The 20613-nt window shown below is 43.3% G+C and overlaps 1 protein-coding gene across 8 annotated transcripts in view; it reads left to right on the top strand.

Moving 5' to 3' along the window:
• DCUN1D3 (defective in cullin neddylation 1 domain containing 3) overlaps positions 1–19249 on the top strand; it is a 38902-nt gene extending 19653 nt beyond the window's left edge. For 5 of the 8 annotated variants that reach the window (XM_057487007.1, XM_057487010.1, XM_036899379.2 and 2 more), the window contains exons 2-3: positions 12262–12794; positions 14040–19249. In XM_057487007.1, coding sequence (XP_057342990.1) covers positions 12367–12794; positions 14040–14523 — 912 coding nt within the window. In that variant the 5' untranslated portion in view covers positions 12262–12366 and the 3' untranslated portion in view covers positions 14524–19249. Of the gene's footprint in view, positions 1–1120; positions 1735–3208; positions 7763–9219; positions 10388–12261; positions 12795–14039 lie in introns of those variants that run through there. The other 3 variants (XM_057487008.1, XM_036899386.2, XM_057487009.1) reach the window with 3 other exon arrangements.
• Positions 19250–20613: the final 1364 nt, after the last annotated feature.

Here is a 20613-nt window from a genome sequence, read left to right on the forward strand (position 1 = left end):
TATACTGTGGCTGAGAAGCTGTATTGGTATCACATTACCTGGAACTGATGAGATAGGGAATAATCAAAACAGTGGGACAATTCCCTACTTTCTCCTCTGATTGAAGGAAGTGGAGTGCTGGGAGGAGAGGAGTCCAGGGGAAATTGGACCTTAGGAACCAGCTCTTGAGAGGTGAGATTCAGTTCTGTTGCCTTAGTGCTCAGCTCCCTTTATTGTGGAGGATTTGGTAATGGAATTAGAGTTGGTATAAATAGCTACTGGTTATTGAGTACTAACTATATGCTAGGAGCAGCACATATGTTGGACTCATCATTTATTGAGTCGTGAGTTAATGCATTGAAAGTATATAGACTAGTGCCTTGCACAAAAGTGCTCAGAAAATACCAGTTACCATTATTCTTTCAGTAGATGTTTATCAAACACTTGCTTATGTGACTCAGCTGAGCTGCACAGGACAAAGTGATGAAAATGACACATAAAATTCCTGCTTCTGTGGCGCTTAACTTGTAGTAAGGTAAGCAGACAATAAATAAGTAAGCAAATAAAAATTTCAGAGAGCAGTTTTGTGCTGTGAAGAAATGAACTGGTGTGCTCAGAGTGAGATGGCACTTCAGGTTGGTTGGGCAGGGGTGCATCTCAGTATTTGAACTGAGACCCATCTAATAATGAAGGAGCCATTTATTCTTCACAGCGTCTCCTTGATTTCCCCAATTTTCAGGTGAGAAAACTGAGGCACAGGGTGATTGAGTGTGTGCTGGTGAGTGGGTAGAGCTGGGCTGTACAAACAGTTATTCTGCATCCAGAGTGTGTCCTGCCCTTCCCAAAAGGTGAGAGACTGCAGAGGAGCAGCTGTAGGAGCTTCAATATCTGCAGTTGGTTTTAGAGTGAAGGGAATGAATGTTTTGCAGTGCAGATAAAACCCTGATGCAGTTCAGAAAAATTGCATGTAATTTCATGGACACACACCCTGCCCCTGCACCCAGTAATCGGATGCAAAATTGAGTATGACTGTGTGTGTGTGTGTGTGTGTGTGTGTGTGTGTGTGTGTGTGTGTGTGTGTGTGTGTGTGTGTGTGTGTGTGTGTGTGTACAGTTTATTCTGGGGTCCACTGGCCATTAGTGGTGCTCAGTATGAATGGGAACTGGGCTGGAACTGTCAGACGTCTTACTTTGTCAAGCTTGTAATACCATGATGCCAGCCATCAGGTATGGAGTACTATTTTTTATTTAATTATCTGTTTATCTTTACATGTGTTATATGTACCCTTTGTCCTTATGCTGTAGGACTGCACATTTATGAAATAAGTAACTGTTTTTAAAGAGAAACAAAACAAAAAACAAAGCCCAAACCTTTGGGGCCTCAAGTTTCAATCTGTAGGGAATGTGTTTTCACTAAAGATGCACATACATGAGCATTTTCTATCATGGTCTTAAAAAGCCTGAATACTTGTTTAACAGGCTCTTCAGTACTGAAACCAAGAGAAATTGTTTCAGTAATAGTAATTGACACCAAGAGGGTGTCATATTCTGATCAGATCTGGTCTTTCAGTTTTGTAGGATGTGGTTTAGAAGAAATACCTGTTTTAACTGGAAGATCGATCATTTTATTGCACAGAGAGACTTCCGGGAACTCTTGCTGTACGACCTTCCATGTGGTGTCTGAGTGCTGAGAGGAGGTTCCTCCTTGGAAGCATGAAGATGACAGAAAATGTACACACAATCAAATAAAGCAGCTGTAAGTGCTCTGTGACATATCTGCTTGAAGGGAGCCTAGGCTGTAAAAATTGCAGTTGGAAAGGTTCTTTTTCCTCATTAGTCATATCAACTTTTAAATAACATCCTAATGGTCCAACCAGTTATAATGGAATTGGTCCTGGTGTTTAGCTAAGGGTTCTTTTGATCTATTGGATTGAAATTGTGGCATAGTAAGTTGGTTCTGACCATGAATGAAAACTCCTAGGTGTCAGATCTTCTCTGTCCTTTCTTGGTGAGTAGAAGAGATCAGAGCAATGTAGCCATGTGTTGGTAGGCACTCTTCTTTGCTGTGACAGAAAAACTGATGTCTGGCTTTGGCAAAAGGAGAATTTATTGTTTCACATAACTGAAGTGCAGGCCTTGATCAGACTTCAGGTGTAGTTGGATTCTGGGTGCAAATAATGCCTTCAAAATTAACTTTTTCTTTGTCTCTTGACAGTGACTTTTATTCTTGGGTCCTACGTGCATTTGAGTTGAGACCTGTATGATTAGAAGGGACCATTAATCTTCACAGTGACCCTTTGATCTAGACATTGTTATTGGCTTTATTATTTTCCTCAGTGGTTCTTTCTAGTAGGGTGACTTTAGTAGCCTCCTATGCTTTCAGTGGTAAGATTCACTGTGTCTGACTTAGGTCACCTGCATATCAGTGACCCAGTCATTGGAGCTAGGGGCATGTGAGGCATTGGTGGGCGTGAGTCACATAGTACATCATGAACTCCACACCAACCACATGGCCAAGTTGGGGAGAGAGATCTTGTAGTGAAAAACTGGGTAATCACTTGATGAAGAGCCTGAATGCTGGGAAAGCAGAAAAGTCTGTGCTGTGTGCAGTAACATCCTTTGATCCAATCTGAGGCTAGAAAGCCCATATAATAAGTCTACGAGCTAAATCCAGTCTATTAACCACATCCAGGTATCCTGCAGTTCAGTTTTAAATAAGTGTCTTGCTCCCTAGGAATGTGATACCTCAGGTTTTGACTAGTCCATAGGCCAGACCCTTCTACCCCTGATGCTAAATCCATGGTAAGGGGACTGTTACTCATTAGACTTTAATGTGGGCATTATCTTTTTTATTTTTTTCCAGGGATTGCAGGCAGGTTGATATTCTTTTGAAAAAATTAATTGGGGAAATTTAGATATAATTGAAAGATGTCCTTCTGATCAATCTCTTTATGTGCCTCCCTCCCCCCCACCCCCAGTCCCGCCCCTGTCACTTAACAACACTGTTTTATAATCGTTGGAGCCAGAGTCACTGGATTTGCCAGCTTTTCTGACGGGTGATGCACAGTGAAGCAGGTGGTGGCTTTCTTTACTTGTTTTCCATCCTCCTTTGGCAGTTTGATATTTGTCATTAAATATAATGTCTTAATGTGCTTTTGGTAAGCACATTTAATTTGTCATTAAATATAATGTCTTAATGTGCTTTTTTTTAAAGCAATTGAATTAGCTGGCAAGTATTACAAGATGGTGTTGGGAGAAATGCACACTCCCAATACATTGCTGTTATATAAATAGACACTACTTTCTTGGAATTCAGATTGGATTATGTATATAATTTTTTTGTATATCCTTTGATCTCTTGGTTCTGCTTCTAGGAATTTAATCTCAGAAAATAATTAGAAATGTGCACATTCTGTTGATTATCCCACTATGGTTGTAATAGTGAACTATTGGAAACAAGCTAAATGTCCAACATTAAGATTAAATTGATGTATTATGGTACCACCATCTAATGGAAGACTTATCTAAGTATTAAATATGTTTTCACAGAGTCTCAACCTTTTTGCACCCCCTCTGCAATGCAGCACCAAATTTCTGACAAATTGAATAATAGGCTATAAATAGTCTATGGGTTATGCGAAGAGCTGGTGTGTAGTGCTGAGACCAGTGCTACCACTGAATTGCTGCTTTTTAAGGGCATTTTCTAAAGGAGAGGATTTATATGAAAAAGTGTTCAATGAAAAATCTGCAAAAGTCCAGTTTTGTTTAAAAGTTCCATGTACATAATGCATATGTGCATGTATTTATGTGTTTCATGCATATGTGTTTATATGAAGACTAAAAGGATATATACTCCAACATATTTAATTGTAGATGATGGGATACTAGGGGCCTTTCTTTCCTTTGTGCTTCTCTGTATCTTATACACTTTACAGAAAAGCTATGTAATACATTTGAATTTAGCAGCAGGAAAGAAAGCCTTAGTGGCCTCACTTCTCTGACCAGTTTAACTGATGTGGTTGAAAACAGGTATCTTCTCTTGTGCAGGTCTTCTTTCCTTTCCCTCTTCCTCTTCCCATCTACTCTGTGTTAGCAGTCAGCTTCCATTATGGGCCTCTAGGAAAACACTGATAAATGTGGTCTTAATGGATTTGGGTTTGTTTGTGTGTGTGTCTGTGTTTTTTTTAAGAATTAGCAAACATTTAAGGGACTGGCTAGTTACCATGTTATGAATGTGAGGTCTATTTAGAAGAAATGTGGTTCTAGAAACCATATCTCTATATTTAGGGTAGGTGCCCCTCTAAGACATTTGGATGCCGTCATTCATCATCTTTCTGTTGGGTTTCTTCCTCATCTTTTGACTCTCATAATTTCCTCTCTTGCCTTTCTTGTACTTAGATGCAAAAACCAAATCTCATCTTCAGGTAACTTTTTCAATCAGTTGCTGACTGCTGAATTCCTCAGAAGGTGACTGAAAAGTGAACAGTTGATGGGGTAATTGGGTGTTTCAAGACTAATCATCTACCATCAGGTAAACCTCCAGGGTGGCTGGTATCCATATGCTAACTAGAAGCAGGGAATTAGTGCCTAATCAGTGGTTTACCTTCAGAGGGGCCTAATGAGGCTGTATTCCAAGGAAGAAAATAAGCTCCAAGCATAAAATCAGAGATGAGGAGTGTAGCAGGTATTACATTTTTATTACAATACCATAGAGGACAAATCTCAGACAGCCCTGTGGTTTTAAATAGGCAAAGTGGCTGAAAGCTGGTACAGAAATAAGAGTGACCAACTTACAAATCTGGTACCTTTTAAGGGTGCCCACTTTGCATGTAAGTGGTAGTCTGACCTGTCCAGATCAATAGTGACAGCAAAAAATACTCCCAAGTGTGGGTCAGTAAAATGATACAGCCCTTTTTAGTTATTTTGGGTCATGTGGGATTAAACATGTAGCTCAGCTCTGGAGCCCAGAGACCAAAAATACTTCATTTGGTATTTGGGAATTTCATAGTACATGCATGTATTGGCTTGGTTGTATCTGGCAAGTATTATTTGTTATAGCCCAACTGGCTTCAAGCTCAGGCCTCAACTGCATATATGTGTAATTCTTCCCAGTATATATATTAGGTGTGCAAGGTAAGGAACACCTTTAAAAAGAAACCCTTTAAAAAGTAAGAACCCGTTAAAAAGAAAAGAAAAATTAGTTTTTGGAAAGCTGGTTGGTCTTGGTCATGTGGCCCAAGATTATTTTACAGCAATATAACCAGTTGGTTTATTTTATTTAAAAATTATTTTTCTCTCCCCGCAACCCTCCTTCCTTCATCCCTCTTTCTTTTCTTTTGTACTTTTGAGATTGGTACTATAGAAAGTCATGAGTTCCCCACCCTGCCCCAACTGGAACTGCCGTCTTAGGTTGGTGCTGCAGGACATTTTAGGACAAAAAGTCTTTTTAAGGCATGAAAATAGCAGCAGACGGGTCTTGTTTGCTTTGGCAGAGGGAGCAGTTTTCCCTCCCAAGTAGCTCTGGGTAAGACCTAATCTCTAAAGGTAATCATGTAAGTCCCAAGTTCCAAGTGACAGCAAGTGACTCTGCATTTAAAATACTCCCTCAGTCTTTTCTCCCTGTTATTTTTGTAAGTTTACTTTCTAGGAGGTAGTTTACAAATGGACACCACTTCCTGTATTTTTTCTCAGGTTGTGGAACACCTTGCAGCTGCCAGGTGGGATCAAGGGGCTCTTGTGGTCCTGCTTTGAGACTCCCCAGCCGGGTGGCTTCTGCCAGAACAGCCACTTCAGTCCCTGGCAGCTGGTGAAAAGCTGAGGAATTCATGTACTCATATTCTCTGGCCTTTGGGTGTCTGGCAGAGAGAGTAAGGAATAAAAACATGTACCTAACTGGCTTTATGCTGTTTAGATGAAAGTTGAAAAGATGGGTTTCTTACTGCTAATATGTAGAAACACCAGCTTTAGTCAGTGGCATCTTGTTTCTGAACAGACTATAGATGGGAACAGAATGAGACGGATGGATTGGATCGCTTTCCCCTCTCTCCAAGTAGATCTCAAGTGCCGTGGTGACGTTGGTTTTCAGTGCCAGTACTTGCCTCCTGTTTTTTAGCTTCTCATTTCACAAGGTTGTTTCTTGGGTGACAGGTTCCCCATCAGCAGCCAATGGAGCATTCCTCTGAGCCACTTTCCTGCCCCAGTGAGCTGCCGCAGTAAGCCAACTTGCTCTTGTCTGTTTTTCATATGTCAGGGCCTATTGCTGACCCTGCAGAGATCAAACTAAGATGACTAAGGAGAGAGAAGCTGCAAAAACAATGTATGTAATCTTTCACCTCTGGTTCAGATTGGCATGCCTGCTTCCTCTCTCCTTTTGGACTTATTTTCCTTTGGCTCTGGTAGGCTTGGGCAAGAAGTGTCAGAGCCACTCACTAAGGAGGCAAAGTGCCTGTCCTCTGAAGTCTTGCAAATTTAAAACTTCAGCCTTTTTGGATGCCAAAAAGTAAAGGTGGTCCTAGAATATTAGACTTGGAAGGTCTAGTGCAGACTCCTTACTTTGTGTTGGGATTACAGAAACTCAGAGAGGTTAAAAGTGACATTCTCAAGGGCACACAATGCTTCGGGAGATCCCAGACCAGAACCAATCACTTCCTGTTGACTCAGCACCTTGGGAATACATGGAGTTGGCGATAATGCATCTTTTCTTCTTGGGCTGTCATCGTCTCCTTAGGGGAAGCGTATATGCTGGTGCGCATCTTAGCAGAGAACTGTAGTGAAGCCAGTGGTGTAGAACCAGAGTTTAGAACCACACTGCCTGGGTTTGAATCCCTTTTCTTTTATAGACTGGCAGTATGACCTCAAGCCAAATCCTTTAAATTCTATTCATTTCCCCCTCTGTAAAATGAAGATTATATTATCTTTCTCTTAGGGTTGTAGTGGGTTAAATGAGACAATTCATGTCACTCTCAATACATAAATGTCATTTAAGAGATACTACTATTAATAAATGTTTCAAATCACTCTCAACATGGACCAACCAGATTTCCCTTTGCCTTCTTGCTTTCCATTTCATGCTTCTAGTCTTCTAAGAACCAGAACAAGACCCACCTTCTCTGAAACCTTCCCATGAGGTGGACTTTGGAGTCTGACAGACTGGTTTTATTTCCTAGCCTCACTGCTTAATAGTTAAGAAACCTCAGTTTCCAAATCTGTAAAAACTCTGACAAGAACCTAGATTGCTATGAGGTTTGACGGTGAAGATGCATATGGAGCACAGTGCCCCATGTTCCATGACTGTGAGTTCCCTTCATTAGTCCCTCCACTCTTCTTTCTATTACACAAATTCATGCTCCTCTCTCCATTTGCATGACATCTCTGTGTGGTTTAGCATTCCATGGCCCTCTGTTCCAGGAGAGGCGGTTCTGTCTCAGCAGTATGTAGTAAGCCCTAAAAAACAGGGACTTGCCTGATTGTGGCTTCACGGAACTGCCTGAGAGGTAGACACAGCTTCCGCATCCTTCTTTGGAGCCACAGTGTCCACAGGGACCACGGCCTCTGGGATTGCCCTCGGCCCAGCAGTGCCAGCTCCAGGCCTGGAGCCAGGCAGGCAGCCAAGCCCATCCCCAGAAACAGCAGCCTGGCTGGCACAGGGGAGGAGGGAGGCTGGAGGCTGATGTGCGTGCAGGGAGGGAGGCAGAAGCAATTGGAGCCGAGATTGAAAGAGGAAAGCTGGAGGCTAATCTCGGTCTGGCGTAAACTGAGCAGAGCTACTGTCTTTGATCTTTCAGGTAAACCCCAAAGCTGTAACTGTGTCTAGAAGTAGTAGTGCCTGGGTTTGTGTTTGTTTGTTTGTTTGTTTGCTTTTTCTTTATTATTCTTCGTTCCCTTTTTCCCTGCCCTTCCTTGTCCCTGGCTCCATTCAGCTCACCACTTAGCACAAGCAGGAGAGCAGAGTCCCTGTGAGAACAGGAGACAGGCTGTGGGCGTCTGGGGAGTCCAGCATACCTGAGCTGCCCCAGGGGAGCTGGACTGGCTCCTGAAAAGAGCACTGTTGTAGAAGGAGCTTGACTCTCTCACCAGCTTTGTGATAAAACAACCACAATAAAGGCTAATGCTTACTGAATGAATAGTTTGTGTGAACCGAGTATCAGCAGAGCATTTTAACATGGATTATCTCATTTACTCTACCCACACATCTGTGAGGTACAGGCCCGTGAAAGTCACCATGATTTAGATGCAGCTTTGTCTGTGCCTGAGCCCATCCTCATCATAACTCTGCTCCTGTTCCTCCCTTCCTAGATAGCTCCTTGACCTTAGCGTGCCTTCATTTCCTTTCCTGTGAAGTGAGGGTGATTACTTCACAGAGTATATGTGTGTGTGTATATATATATATACACATATATGCTATACATTTTATATATAGCTACTGTGAAGTACTAACAAATACAAAATGGTATTCGTTAATAATGATCTTTGTTACTGATGAACTTTGGCTCTGGAGTGCTCAGACTGCTAAGGCTGTCCACCTCAGAGAGGAGGCTGGGAGGACCACCTGGGAAGGCAGTTCCAGGAACTGAGTATAAATGAGTAGCAAGCTAGAAATCCTGTCTTCTGCAAACCTGCAGAGCTGGGACTAAGTGGGAAGGGGAAGGAGTATGGAACTAGCTGGAAGTTTGCCCCAGGTTAAGGACAAGGAGTGACCAGTGATTCAAAGTGTCCGTAGGGCACAGCAAATACCCAGCTTGATTTTTATTCAGGATCAATCCCAAGGAAGTCTTATCCTATGGAGAACCTGATTCCCCAGGTCTTTCTGGGCAGTGGTGCATTTGAACAGGGTCTGTGCTGTGGCTTAAGAGGCTGTTCTTGAACGAGACCCAAGTTCATGACTTGAGTCAGGGGTAGGTGTCTTGGGTGGGCCTGGGGAAGCTGAACCCTAGAGCCCGTTATTCAGATGGGACAAGTTGATGCTTCCATCAGGCTAACCAGATACTACTCAGCTATTAATGATGGGAGCTGTCCTATCAAGTGTTCTCTGTGTGGGTGCCAATGTGTGTCAGCTGCCCTTTATCTGCATTTTCTGACCAAATCCTTACAGCAGCTCTGAGGTAGATAGAATTTTGTAAGGTTGAGAAAATTCAGGTTTCAATCAGGTCAAACAATAACCAGTGGCAGGATTGGGCTTTGGTTTCAGAGCTGGAGTTTTAGAGCTAGTGGCCTGAAACATCACAGGTTTAGGGCCTTTGGACTAATTCTCCTTGAGGCTAAGCACAAAGACATCTTGCCCAGCTGGGTCACAGTGGCAGGGTCACTGGGAGAGGACATGGGGTGGGATGCCCTTCTTGAACACTGGGTACAGGCCATGTGTTATATTCTCTTTCCAGTGGCTGATTATAAACTTGCTGCTCTGGGATTGCTGGGGTGACTCCTAAGCTTGGGACCCTTCCATTGGTGGGCTTTTCCCAGATGTTGTGATGTAGGTGGGCTCAGCACTCTAGCCTAGTGGTAAAGGTCATGGTTTCTCAAGCCAGACATACTAGGTTCTGCTTAAGTGATCTTGAGTAATTTACTTTGCACCTCAGTTTCCCTGTCTTTAAATGGGGTTGTAGTGAGGATCCATGAGTTTTAATGTCAATAAAGTGCTCAGCATAGTGCCTGGCACAGTATCAAGTGTTCAATAATTGATAACTGCTATTATTAGCTATTAGCTAACAGCACAAAAGTCCAGGGAGACTTTCAACCTTAATACACTTGAAATACTGCCAACTTGGGACCCAGGGCCTGTGGGATTGAGCCTGGGGAAAGATCTGGGAAAGAATTCTTTTCCCAAAGGGAGAGATAGACACAAAAGAAGGGAGCCCATTGGGTAATTGGGGGCTGTATGCACTATCAGATCTGAAAATACTTTTTCAGATTTAAGATTATCACTTGCCTCAGCAGTCAGCTGGAATAGGGGCATTTCAAAGAAAACGGACAGAATGAAGGAAAGGGATCTAGCCTTCTGGCACTTGCTGATTGATCATCTGTCTGAATTGATTTTCCCCTCCTTTTTCTCATCTGCTGAGCATGTTAAAAGCCTTCAGTTTCAGCTGGTTCTGCTGTGTCAGGTCATCAAAGATGCTCTTACGTGGAGGGCCAGTGGGTAAATGGGATTAGGGCCTCTCTGGGAGGCCCATCTGTTCTGTCCCTACCTGAAGGCCTCAGTGGCAGATTTGGAGGAAGCCAGTACAATGAAGCATCTATCCAATGGGATGGGGTGAATGGCCTGGGGTAGGTGGGTCAGATGGAGGCCAGGAAATCCTCTTATCCTGCCAAGTACCTGGGCGTCCCTCAGCAGCAGGAGCTGAGCAGCAAACCCTGGTGAGTCAGCGCGCCTGGGAATTAGAGCTGCCAGTCTGTGAGCATGTGGGGTTTGTGTAAGTATGGGCCTTTTGTTTCTTTTAGCACGCTAGTCTTTAGAAACACAAATCTGGAAACCAGACCCTCCACATGGTATAGTCCTGCTTGTTTTGAGATAATTCAGCTTGAACAGTTGCTTCCCTTGTATGCTGGTCTCCCAAGAATGAACTCCTTGCCTTTCAAATTTTTAATAGGTTGTGCTTTATGGCTTACTTGCTATACTAGTAAAGCATACAAAGGCTTTAAAAAAAAACCTGCTTGGGTCTATCATATTCCACACCAAAAACTCTTAAGAGTTTAAGTGTTTTGAAGCCTAAGTGAAACTGCAGGTCTTTAAGGACATGTACAGACATGTCTCTTTGTCATTTGTTCTCTTTGAGGGTGGAGAATGGGACACACCCTGATAGACGATGAGTCTCTAAAAACTACAGGCATGATTCTGATCTTCTTTTTAAACTTGTATACTTAGAATTTATCCATGGAATTCCTTTTAAAGATAACCCTGAATTTATCCAGGCACTTTTGGGAGAAGCTAAAGTTCTTTAAGTTAAAAGATCCAGCCTTTCATAAAAAGCACCCTTCTGCCCCACTGGCAGTGTCCTAAGGGCTTTGAATTTGGATCATGAAGGCAGTAAAAGCTCTCTAGAGCTGGGGAGGCGGGGGGGCATGGGACTGACCCTGATTTGGTCTGCTTTCCCCACTACACTTCTGGCTTCTGGTCTAAATTTCTATTAACATTGTAATTTCGTGGTTCCAATTATTATAGCAGGTGGCAAAATTTTATAGGTACTGAATTATAAGTGGATCTTCTAGTTGAAGGAAAGAATAAAGTCCTGAGTAGTCAGCGTCTTCAGAGACATCACCTCACCCCTGGCCCAGAAATTTCTAGCAATTCTTTAAAAAACAGTTTTTCATTATCATGGTGGTTTATTACTTATATGAGCTTGTTTCGTTATCAGAGCAGGCCTTTCTTTTCTAACTAGCAATTAATTACCCTACCGTTTGGAGATTGCATTTGGATAAATCAGCCTTTCTTCAAAAGTGGAGAGACCTATGGGAGGACTGAGCCCACAGGCCCCATGAGATGTTTACATTCAGTGTGGACTTGTCTTGCATTCTGCACACAGCCTTGAAGAAGACCTGAGTCTTCTCCCTTCTCCCGTCTCCCCTTCTCAGGGGAGATAAAGGAACTTGGGGTCTGGAACCCTGGTGTGGAGTACGGGCTTCAGAGGTGTCTCCTCTGGGTGGGCAAAGGAGGGTGGAGAAAAAGGGCATTTCACTGACTGTGTGGGAGAGTCCAGAAAGGGATTTGAAGAGATCAGCAATAAATTTTACTTTGCGCTTTGGCTAGAACTCTGTTTTTAATCTTGACTCTGCAAATCTACTTCATCTTCAGGCCGCTATGAAACTGTATAGTTTCCTTGGATGTGGTAACCGTTCTCCTTGCGGGTCCTACTTAAAAAAGAAAATGAGGTTTTTGACATTAAAGATTAGAAGATGAATCTTTTATTTGCACCCTCTGGCTTAACACAGTTTCAAATTACTTTCTTATTTGTGATGACAAGTTGGCAAGACAGATTTCCTCTGGAATATTTCTGGCAAAACTGGAGTCTTCCTTGATGCATTCTGCACATGAATCAACCTCTTTGTAACCTATGTTACCTTAAGAATTTTAGAAATTTTCCTTATTGGTTCTCCATATGTGCCCTAGCCACTGAATTTCCAAGGTGAAGGTATAGAGCTAGCTGGCTTATGAGGGAGGTGGTGAACTCGGGTTCATGGTTGGCTTCTTGTAATAGAGGAGTGGCACCTGAGTATGTGGTCCTTGGAGGGGAGCTTGCATACCCCCATGTCTCTGTCCGACAGTGACTGCTTTCTAATTTCTTCCCAGGCTGGCTGGCTCCTCTGGCTGATGGCATGTTGAGGCACAAGGGCCAGTGGCAGCGAGGGCATCCGATCCAGAGGGGGCCACTCTAGAGACCAGGCCACCAGCACCATGGGCCAGTGTGTCACCAAGTGCAAGAATCCCTCATCAACTCTGGGCAGCAAGAATGGAGACCGTGACCCCAGTAGCAAGTCACACAGGCGGGGTGCAGGCCACCGTGAGGAACAGCCATTAGCCTGTGGCAAGCCAGGTGGAGATATCCTCGTCAATGGGACCAAGAAGGCAGAGGCTGCGACAGAGGCCTGTCAGCTGCCAACGTCCTCAGCAGATGCTGGGAGGGAGCCCAAGTCCAATGCTGAAGAGTCTTCCTTGCAGAGTTTGGAAGAACTGTTCAGGCGCTACAAGGACGAGCGGGAGGATGCAATTTTGGAGGAAGGCATGGAGCGCTTTTGCAATGACTTATGTGTTGACCCCACGGAATTTCGAGTGCTGCTCTTGGCTTGGAAGTTCCAGGCTGCTACCATGTGCAAATTTACCAGGTTAGTCACAAATACTTCATGTCACCAGGTGAGCAAAGGTGGAAAGAGCACCGTTGGCCAGTGGTACCCAGTTAGGATAGAATGGTGTTCACTTCAGGGGGGTTTTGTGTCACTCTTATTTTTCTTTTTCTGACCAGTTTCTCTAAAGCTATTCAGCCTCTGAATAACTGGGCACCGACCATCTTTGCCCGATGTTAAGCGAGAGATGCTCTGTGGTGAGCCCTGGTGCTAAGCTGTTGCCCAGTCCCCTGCTCTTGCTGACCTTTGTCTCTTCTTTCACTCCTTGGCTCGTCTGTTCCCTCACGTGGTATTTATTGTACAGCTATCCTGTGCCGGGACCCCAGTGTAGTGGGTGCCTCTGGGGATGTGCCTGTCACTGCCTGAAGCCAGTTGCCCCGTATAGCTCTTTGCACATTGCCATCAGCCAGCCTATGTGCTGATAAGGACAGTTGGCTCCAGTCATCAGGCAGTAGTTGTGCATGTTGTCATGGTCATGAATCTCTGTGGAGGTTGTTCATGGGGGAGGACATGGCAGGGTCAACCCCAAAGTGTGGTTTGCAGAGATTGACTTTGACGACCCCACACCTCACCCTGCCCAGTTTCAGCCCCCAAGTAGGTTATCTGACAGACCTTTTAGATGCCTTGTGACAGTGGATACAGCAGTCTCTGAGAAGATGATGTTTGTGAGAGACCGTGTTGTAAGCTGAAAGTGTTACATAGGGGTTTTTAGTGACCGAACTTTGATCTCTGGTGGCAGTGTTACCCAGGTCCATCCAGAATCTTTGGCTCCAAAAATCGCCCTTGGCAGTCACCAAAAGTATTGCCAAAACAACCAACCTTAGGGAATCAAAAGGAGAGAAAGAAGACTCTCTTTCTGGGAGGAGAGTCTGCAGCCTAGTAACTACTGCAGAGTGGGGAGTGGGCACAGAACAGGAAGCTTGAGTTTAGCTTTGGAAAGATGAACAAATGAATGGATGAACCATTATCAGCTGCCTACTTGTGCCAGGCATTGTTAGAAGCAGTTGACATATATTAATATGTTTAGTCTGCACCAGAACCCTGTGAAGTCAGGTGGTCTTCTCACTTACTACTTGACAGATGAAGAAAGAGGACCAATTAGTGGGGAGCTGGAATTCCAATCCAGGCTATCCTGCTGCAAAGCCATGCTCTTAATCACTACACTGTGTTGCCTCTCAGTAAATACCATTTCCAATTATTAATTGTGCCTCCTCCTTCCTATTGCAGGAAGGAATTTTTTGATGGCTGCAAAGCAATAAGTGCAGACAGCATTGATGGGATCTGTGCACGGTTCCCTAGCCTCTTAACAGAAGCCAAACAAGAGGATAAATTCAAGGATCTCTACCGGTTTACATTTCAGTTTGGCCTGGACTCTGAAGAAGGGCAGCGGTCACTGCATCGGGAAATAGCCATTGCCCTGTGGAAACTAGTGTTTACCCAGAACAATCCTCCGGTTTTGGACCAGTGGCTAAACTTCCTAACAGAGAACCCCTCGGGGATCAAGGGCATCTCCCGGGACACTTGGAACATGTTCCTTAACTTCACTCAGGTGATTGGCCCTGACCTCAGCAACTACAGTGAAGATGAGGCCTGGCCAAGTCTCTTTGATACCTTTGTGGAGTGGGAAATGGAGCGAAGGAAAAGAGAAGGGGAAGGGAGAGGTGCACTCAGCTCAGGGCCCGAGGGCTTGTGTCCCGAGGAGCAGACTTAGTGGCACTGTCACAGGAGCAGCAGCAAGGATCTATCTGCCTGCTGCCCAGCAGCCAACTGAGGAACTGGACCTTTCTGGAAGTTACTGAAGATCCGGATATTTTCTACTTTACACCTTTCTCTGCCTTGTATCTGAAAGGGCTCTAAAATGCTGTATCATGTTTTAGGCACTTTCTTCACTTTTTGGTTATTTTGGTTACTTCGTTTTTTGAGGGGGTTCCCCCAAATATTTGAACCTGGCTACATGTTGTGTATCTTTTCTTTGAAGCCTTCAGATAGAATAAGCCTGCCATTTCTTGCACATATTGGAGGGGTTTTTTTGTGGGGGAGGGTGTAGAACAGGGAGGGCAAATGGAACGGTTAGGTTGAATTAACATTACAAGGTGATACAGTGCCAGATCTCAGTTTAGCTTATTCTGTTTTTCAGGGCAGGTCTGTACTGTGTGTAGTGCTGTTTACATGGTTGAATTTAGGTTGTAATAATTATTTTTAAAGATTTACACAGAGTTGAATAGCAGTGTTAACTGTCAACCACATTGCATTAATTCCCAGGCAGTTTAAAGCTCTTGGAGAGTTAAGGCCAGCCAGGAGTGTTTGTAGTCTGGTGACAACCCCCTTTTAAGCTAATTTATCCAAAACTCTTATTTTCCTCACTTCCTGCTCATTCCTTCTTTAACCTATTGCAGTTCGTGTTGATTTTATCCATCAACATGCTGCACCTGTCAGTCAAGTGAGCTTTTTTTTTTTAGAACACATTGTACTGAGAACCACTTAAGTATTGAATGCAGAGAAAGCAGTGCTACCTCAGTTTTTTTGGAAGTAGACTTCAATAGTTTTCTTTCTTTGGTGAATTTTCTGTATTTTCATGTTGTAAGTGGAAATACTTTATTTTTTCATTTGCCTTGGAGCCAAAGTTTCTGTTCTGGGTGGTCAGAAAACTGTGCCTACTGGCCAGCTGACTTGAAGGAAAACTGGTATGGAGCTCTGCTTGAATTTTTTTTTTTTTGAGTATCATCTGCTTACTTGTCTGGCAAGTGCAGAAGCCTGAGGCTGGCCTGAACTCTGCCAAACAAATACAGAAGTGTATTTAATAGTTACATGTGTGCCCTTTCCCTTCTTGCTGCACCCATGTTGTCACTTAACCCCCAGGAATTATTTATTATCTTCTTTGTTAATGTCAGGCTCATTTGGGGTAACGTGATGACTGTTTAGGTTTACATGACCCCTATTGCCTTCCCATGCCCCCAAAATATGTATATATACATATATAAGATATGTATATATTTTACCTGTATAAAATATATATATACACATATATGTATCTATATTCCTTTGTTTCTTTGCCTGCTATAAAACTGGCCATAAAATAGGGACTGCCTTCAATATATAAAGTATAGAAGAGTGCCAGGGACTGTCATAATGGAGGCTTTTGAATCTGAATTTGGGCCATTTTCACTAAAGAGAAGATGAAGTTTCTCAGCCTTTTTTCTCAAAGGAGGGAGGCCAGTCCCCCAGCCTCCTCTGCGTGCTTGCTCCGTGAGGCCAGAATTGCCCAAACTGCCACCCAGGAGCGGACCTGGTCCTGCTTGGTTTCAGTAGAGGGTCCTCTTGTTATTCTTCCATTTAAAAAATATGTCCTCAAAAAACTGTACTGGAAAGGTGGGTGGCAGGAACTTGTAGGGTTCAGCTTCCAATACATTGGAACAGATTGAAAAGGGAATCTTTTAAATAAAAACTTAAAAAATATTTATCCTCTTGAGGTAATGAGAATTTATCTATTAAACACTTGGGAGTTTTTTCTCTCAACTATCCTATCTCCGTCCCAGGTATATGTTTCTCAACCTGGGCAGAAATTACTTATTTTGAGTTCCATATTAAGTAGCCTTATGGTTTCAGGATCCCGTTTTAGAATAATGATTATTTAAGGAGATTTTGCAGTTGTTGTTTTCATAAAATTGACACAGACATAGGGAACACTTTTAAATCCTAAATCTTAGAGTTGCCCTTCTGGAGGGGCAGATGGGTAACTTTAAAATCAAGCCTACGGTAGGTCAGCAATACTGCTGGAAAGCTATAGAGGGTCTCAGGCTAAATGTCTGGCTTTGCTCTAACCTAGGACACAAGATCTTTGACTAAAGAGTTTCTAGGGGCTCTGGCAGGTTCTATTGGCTCAACTGTAGTTGAGGTGCCCAGGCTGAGGTCTTAAAGAGACCACCTTCCCATCCAGCCAATCTGCAACCTCCTGTTTCTCCTAATTCTGGATTGAGTAGAGGTGGAAAGGAAAAGGCAGGCTGTGCCTAGCCAGGTAAGGCTTTCTGTCCCAGATGAGCAGGGTGTATGGAGAGAAGTGTACCAAAGGGGGAGGTGCTGAGGATCCTGAGGACTCCGGAGGAGCTGGATTCCTTCCCTGGCCTATAAGAAGTCATTCTATGCCGAGGTATACTATAGTGTGTGGATTTTGTTTTTATTTAAGTTGTTCAGCTTCCTCACCCTCCACAAAAGAGCCTTTTAAAAATTATTTGTTCATATTTTTAATAATCTATTTGTTACAGAAATGTAAATGAGAAGCCAGGAAAGTGAGCAGTCAGGGAGGGACTTACAGGTTCCTTTTAGGTTTTAGTCCCTGACGTAAGGAATTTAAGTTAATGCAGTAGCTCTGGATCAGTGCTTGACTTTTTTAAGACCATAGGGAAAGCAGTTTTTCTGCCACGCGATCTAAGGTGGGGTGTATGTAGGTTTCCAGTTACATTTCTGGGAAATGACTTGTCCCTGTTCCTCTTCACCTAGGAATAGGTTTGCTGCTTAATGAGCAGTACTTGTGTGTAAGAGGCCAAACGCATGCCGCTCAGGTAAGCCAGTGCACACCAGGGTGGTGTGGAGAGGGGAGGGATGTGGATGCCCATTTTGAAAAGACGTAGATGCCTGAGGGTGACAACAAAGTGAATGTTTTGGGAGTTGCTTGTTTTCGGTAAATGGCTTTTTTTCTGAGTTTCTGTGGTGGTTCTTTAGCAATTTGTTAGACAGCTGTATGAGATGAAGTGTTGCTTCATTGACTGCTCTTCCTCCATCCCTGCCAAATTTTAATGCATCACTCTTAACCCCACCTCCTATAATGACACTTTGTTGTGCTTCAGCTGATTGCCTCAGCAGTTCTCCCCATCCCTGCCAGATGTGCCCACATGTTTGAGTTGGGTCAAGACCCCATACTTACCCTTTTGATAAAAGAAAAACCTAGAGTTCTGAGTAAAGATCCAAATCTCAACTAAGCCCCCAGGCCCCCAGAAATCCAGCTGAAGGCAGCATTTTCAATATTAAACTTCCAAGAAGGAAGAAAGGATTAAGCCACACAGTATTAGGCTTTGAAACCATACTGATCTCCCAGGGGCTGATGCCAGGATTCAGTCCTCAGTGCTGGAATCTGCAGGGTGTAGGACGCCAGAGCTCATGTGATGGTCTCACATACTGTACCATGCCAAACTACATTACCAGTGGTGGGAAATTACTGGGATAAGGACTTGGATCTAAAAGCTTAGGAACCAAAATATCTGTATTTAGGACTGTGTTTGGTTTGCCACATTTAAAGGAAAGTCTTGAGTGCAGTGAAGCCCAGAGGTAGACCAATTACACAATCACAGGGGCTGGAATGAAGCTGCTGCTGGGTTTGTATTCTGTTTTGTGTTACTTTCCTGCTTTGCCATTTTTCTTCTATCTCTAATGTTTGCTTAGTAATGACTTGAATATCTTGGTTACTGACAAATGTCTTCCTTGAGGGACTCCAGCAGTCCTTGTTTAAACAGCTGAAATGACTGTCAAAAACGATCAGTGTGTTACTTGGGACTCTTTTGAGGACATGACATTGATCCTCCTCTTGCTCCACAAATCTGTTTTCTGAGTCATGTAAAGGGGGTTCCCACCCACCCCACTTCAGTTTATTTCTATGATAAGCTGCAATAATAGCGTATGTCCAGTTTAACCTGGACTGGGACTGTGTTTTGGTGGGTGTTTGCAGATGTTTTTCCTTACTGAAAGATGAAATTGATGCTTGAGCACTGGTTGCAGAAGCCAAGATGATTCAAGTAGCTTTGAGAATCCATCAGGTTCTGCTTTTGATTCAGATGCGGGGCATCATGTCCTCCTTATTCCTCTTCTTGGAAACTTAGCCTGCCTCTCAGATACCAACCCCACCCACCTACCGCCTCTCCCTATGATTTTTAATGCAGACTTTGGACATTGCCAAAGGAAGCCATTCAGCAGCTGCTGTGGGTTGATTTTTCCTCCATCATGCACCTATTCTGTCTGGTATTATCTGCCCACTGACCCTGGTCCCCAGCTCCTGGTCTGACTAACTGCTTTTACTTGTTGCACTAATGAATAGGATTCTAGGTTTCAAAGGGGGAATTTGAAGCAATAGGCAAATGGGGTTTGGATGAATTGGTCCTACAGATACCCTGCCTTAACTCACTGAGGTGATGAGTCCACTGCTCATGTGATCCTCCACCTTTGTGGATTCTTTAGGTTTGTGACCAGTGTTTCTATTTCTTGAGGTCGTACAAACTTGACAAAAGTCAATACTTCAGTTTGTATTTTCTGCACTGTTCCAGTCCCTGAGTGGTCCCTTGAATATTTTATATTAACTTGTTACACATATTTTTGTCTTTGTCTACATTCTTTCTTTTTTTAATTTGGAAGGTTACCTGCTGTTGGATTTAATAAATTTGTTTACTTGACTGTTGACAATTTTGAGAGAAAACCAAACCTCCATCCCTTCCCCCAAAAAAGCCTAAACCACCAGTGACTTTATTCTGGAGTAAGATTTACCCACTTGGGAGCCTTTTCTAACATGGCATTGGATAGCAATTCCTATTCTTTGGAAAATAACCCAGATAGTACAGGCTCCAGACTCCCGACATGGGTATTGACTTCCTACTCACCAAGCTTAATCATGTTCTTTGGGGTTCCAGTACTTACAAAAAGCAAATGAGACTTCAGTGGCCACCACCTAAATCGTCTTACCTCAGCAACTGATGTGGATTCTTATGAGAAATAGGAAGTAAATTTGAACACTGTGTAAATGGATGGCTCCCGTATCTATCTGGTTGGCAGTGATTAAGGCAAAGGAGATAAGCTGAAACTGTCAAGTACCACTGCTGTGTGATCTTTGGCAAGTTAGTGAAATTCTGAGTTTCCTTTTTACTCAACTGTAAAAATCAAAGAGACGTTATTTCCATCAGAATGTTAGGATTTAAAAGAAAGACCTTTTAAAGCACTTAAGAAACGTAAAAGGTTGAGGTTTTCAAAAGGATGTCAGGTGAGAAATGCAGGGAATCCAGAGAATAGGAGGGGAGCTGGCATAGCCACACGGGGGCTCAGCTTCCCTCTGTGTCAGACTTGGGGGTGGGAGGCTTAATACTAACACAATCCCTGACAGCTCCATCTCGCTCTTAAATTAGAGAAGTCTGATTATGGTAGACCATTTATGACCCTTAGCTTCCTTTCATTGTATTTTCTGTCTGGTTTCTGTTTATATTCAAGAAAGCTATTGGTCAGCCATCTTACTTCTTTGATGAAGCTCTAATAGCCTTCCCAGAGATTCTCAGCCTCATGTTGGTATCTCCAGAAAGTAAGTACAGTGGTGAGATTAGCTGTGCTTTTACTTTACTTTTCTAATCGAAAGGGCTTGGAAGTCATGGCTATACCCTCTTTCTAGCTAGGGAGAGGGTTGTACGTTTGTTTTCTCAATGAATTGGAATTTCATTTTCTCTTTCAACCTTATTACCAAGGTCAGCATCAGACTGAGGCTGGAAGGAAATCTAGGTGGGGGTGACTTGTTTTTCTTACTTAGAAAATATACCTCCAAAGCATGTACTTATTCCCCAATTGGTTCTTGGGTTTGTGTCTTCTGTGCTCTGGCCCTGTGAGTTACCAAGTCCAGCAAGGGCCTTACAAATGCAAGTGTGGAAAATAAGGAAGCATGCTGATTTAGGTGCTTTGTATAGAGACTGGCACTATTCAAAGTGTTGTTAGAGTGCTGTACAGATTATAGACAGTTAAAACCCAATTTTCAGTCAGAACTTTTGGGCAAGAACTTCTT

Source organism: Manis pentadactyla, chromosome 10 (genome assembly GCF_030020395.1).
Source record: "Manis pentadactyla isolate mManPen7 chromosome 10, mManPen7.hap1, whole genome shotgun sequence".
Lineage (NCBI taxonomy): Eukaryota > Metazoa > Chordata > Mammalia > Pholidota > Manidae > Manis > Manis pentadactyla.